Below are 3949 nucleotides of genomic sequence, written 5' to 3' on the forward strand. Positions count from 1 at the left end.
ATAATAATAATAATAATAATAATAATAATAATAATAATAATAATAGTGTAATTGTTCAACTTGATTGTAATCACGCCACTTTCTCTACAAAGAAAAGTTTTTAATCAGATAGGTCTTACCAGTATAAACCTATGCATTAGAAACTTGGAGCCTTAATAAAGCCTTATAATATAAGCTAGATACACCTCAAAGAGCAATGGCAGGACTAATAATGGGAATTACACCAAAAGAGAGGAAAGAGCATCACGGATACGAGAGCAAAAGTAAGTAGAGAATATTCAAAAGTGCAAGGAAAAGAAATGGACATGGACAGACAGTAGATGGACATTAAGAACAACAGAATGGGTCCAAAGAATTGTAAAAGAAGAAGGGGAAGGAAGAAAAGACGACGTATTGTCGATCTAAGAAAGAAGGCGGGTATAAACGCATAAGAAGACCATAAACAGCGCGAGTGGAAGGACATCTCTGAGGCCTTTGTCCTGCAGCGGACTAGTTACGGCTGATGATATATATACATGGCTGAGGACTAAGATGCGTGAAGTAGATGATGAATTAAGAAGTATTGAATTAAAAGCTCAAGATGGAGACGATTGGCGAAATCTAACAGAGGCCCTTTGCGTAGGAGATGATGATGATGATGATATATATATATATATATATATATATATACTGTATATATATATACATATATATGTGTGTGTGTATGTTAGTGTGTATACTGTATATTATATGAGCGACCTTTAAAAGGATAAAAATGCTAGAGGTTACATTTAATTTTCCCGCGAAGGATGAAATAAAAAATATCCCAACCCTCATACATAAACCAAACAGTATACCTCTATATAAATCATAATTGTCCTTAACTACTGACGAATATAGAGCGAAACTGCGCCTCAGAATAATAAAACAAAAACGATGTTAAAAGCACACTTCAGAGAATTTCAGTAAAAGCCCCCAAGAGAGACTCCAATTCGGCACTACAGCTGTAAGCGTATTCACATAACTGAGGAAAAAGTTCCGAAGCTACAAACCGCCGGGTTACATTATAAATGAGATGGGTGACCACACTTCCATTACTATTTACAGGTCCAGGTTCAGGGTCGAGGCAGAGCCTTTGCAACGGCGCTCTATTTACATACTGAATGGTCAATATTCGATGGGATCAACGACAGTTACCCAGGGTTGAATTTATATTTTAAGATATTCGGAAAATTAACATGTTTTTGGTATCGAAGACTTTATGTAATTTGCAAAAGCCACATTTCCCAGGGAACAGTGTGAATATTTCATTGTTTTTGTTGTTTATTGTCGGTGGGGAAAAGGACTGTCTATTATTATTGTTTATTTTTGTGATTCATTACTGCTTGCTGGCGGATTTGATTATTGTATAACCATTAACAATTTCATCCGATTTAGCATCTTCATCACCACTATTGATATCATATTAATATAAACTATATATATAATTATCAAAATCATTATACTGTTATCATTATCGTCACACTCTGCAGAAAATTATTTGCTTTTCTTAGTGCTATTTCTGTCGCCTGAAGGATCAGGATAACGATGAATATTACAAATAAATTAAAAATCTTTATTTCCAGGCAAGAATGCCTACCTAGAATTTCGTTTATCTCTCTCTCTCTCTCTCTCTCTCTCTCTCTCTCTCTCTCTCTCTCTCTCTCTCTCTCTCTCTCTCCCACAGGAAACATGTCAGTAGAGAAAAGAAATACTATTGTCACTAATTCATATCCTAAAATTACAGCCACAAAGATTTCCTCCTTGTACATGAAGAAATACTAAAACATATTCATCCTCATTCAACGGTTCATAATAAAAACACAAAAACTGTTCCCAAAAATTTTCGAGAGTCGATGCAAGAATTTGAACCTATGACTTGGAATCAATCTCAAAGACTCGATTCTATGCCTCTGAGTAGATGGCAAGGATTTGAACCTTTGCCTCGGAGTTAATCAAGAGGATTCCAACCTATAACTTGGAGTTCATCACAAGGATTCGAACCTATGCCTCGGAGTTGATTGCCCGGATTTGAACATATATGCCTCGGAGTCACTCGCAAGGATTTGGACCTGACTTGAGTTGATCGCAAGGATTCGAACCTCTGCCTCAGAGGTCATTGAAAGGATTCGAACCTCTGCTTCAAAGGTCATTGCAAGGATTCGAACCTATACCTTGAAGTCAATCACAAGGATTTGAACCCATGCCTTGGCATAGATCGAGTGGATTCGAACCTATGGCTTGGCGTACATCGTGAAGATTCGAACCTATGCCTTGGAGTCGATGGCAAGGATTCGAACTTATACCTTGGAGTCGATGGCAAGGATTCGAACTCCTAACTAGGAGTCGATGGCAAGGATTCGAACTCCTACCTTGGAGTCGATGGCAAGGATTCGAACCTATGCCTTAGAGTCGAAATAACAAAATACATCCGGATATCATCTATCCAGATTAGTTTATGTTCCTTCAACTTCGTCCGCTCCACCACACCCAATGGCCCTTATCCTCCCAAACAACCAATTAAAATCATTTCCTTTTGAGGAAATTTCTCATTAACATCAAAGTATTATTATAGAGTTTTCCCTTTTCGGCCTATGTTAAACCAGGCTCATGAAAATACAATGAACTTTTAGGAATAATTAGGTATAAGATGAGTGCAGCATCATTGAAGTGAATATCTCGAAGGTCAAATGACCAAAGCTGTCACTACTGTAGGATTTCCGAGTGGTGTTAAAAGTATTTCTTAAAGGAACAATGCCCAAATAAATATTATCTATATGAATGAATTCGTTGAGTAATTATTTTAGCGACTATGAAAATTAATAAACTCTAACAAATATTCAATTGAAAACCAAATCTATCTAGTGCCATGGTAAAATGAACAAAAATATTGAATCAATCAATAAAGAAATTGCTTGATATTGTTTACGTCACTACATAAACTGACTTTACCGAAGACACAATGAATAAAAATATCCTAAACCAACCAGACAGCTGCCACCCCCCCCCCCCTTAGTGTTTTTTTTACTAAAGACTAGCAGGCCTGATCCCGTTCTTAATGTCTATAGATTGATTGATTGATTTAAAGTTTTCTGGCATCCTGACATCTAAGGTCATTGACGCCGATTAATGTCTATAAAAATTTCAAGTATAAATAGTATACATCATCTTTAAGAGAGTACGTAGCCTTTTTAGCATTATCTATACATATTCTCTTTGTCTTGTGTATTAATTACCTTACCTTCCGTGACCAACCAGTCAACCAGTGCATCTATAAAGGAACCCTGAAAAAAAGATAAAATTCATGAATAACATGAAAAACAATCCAATATATAATGAATGAATGAATGAATAAATGAATGTGATTTAGACCACCATGAACAATTTACGAAGAGGAATATGAGAGAGAGAGAGAGAGAGAGAGAGAGAGAGAGAGAGAGAGAGAGAGAATATAATGCACCAGCATGATGATACATAATTGTATTTCTCTCGTAACATCATATTTATGGTGTTATTGTTGACACTAATTATCATAGAGGGGAAAATACTGTCTCATGATTTCACTGTATACAGAGAAAATTTAATTAATCACTTCACCTAACATAATGTTATGTAGCTAGTTCCGGAAGTGATAAATGTATGCACATCTACTGTAGATACGACCTTTGTTCTCCTCTCTCTCTCTCTCTCTCTCTCTCTCTCTCTCTCTCTCTCTCTCTCTCTCTCTCTCTCTCTCTCTCTCTCTCTCATTTTACTTTAATAATTTATTGACGCTCTTTAAATTCTATTTACCAGACGCGGCTTCTTTTCTGATACCATCATCATCTATTATTACTACTACTACTACTACTACTACTACTACTACTAATAATAATAATAATAATAATAATAATAATAATAATAATAATAGCCCCGAAAATTTCCATTTTCA

At 35.7% G+C, this 3949-nt stretch overlaps 1 protein-coding gene across 1 annotated transcript in view; it reads left to right on the forward strand.

Annotated features, from left to right (window-relative positions):
• The first annotated feature begins 211 nt into the window (after positions 1 to 211).
• Positions 212 to 3949, forward strand: part of LOC137648324 (uncharacterized) — a 19118-nt gene continuing 15380 nt past the window's right edge. Inside the window, exon 1 of the mRNA XM_068381248.1 lies at positions 212 to 263. Coding sequence (XP_068237349.1) covers positions 212 to 263 — 52 coding nt within the window. The remainder of the gene's footprint in view (positions 264 to 3949) is intronic.

The sequence above is a fragment of the Palaemon carinicauda genome, chromosome 10, assembly GCF_036898095.1.
Source record: "Palaemon carinicauda isolate YSFRI2023 chromosome 10, ASM3689809v2, whole genome shotgun sequence".
Classification (NCBI taxonomy): domain Eukaryota; kingdom Metazoa; phylum Arthropoda; class Malacostraca; order Decapoda; family Palaemonidae; genus Palaemon; species Palaemon carinicauda.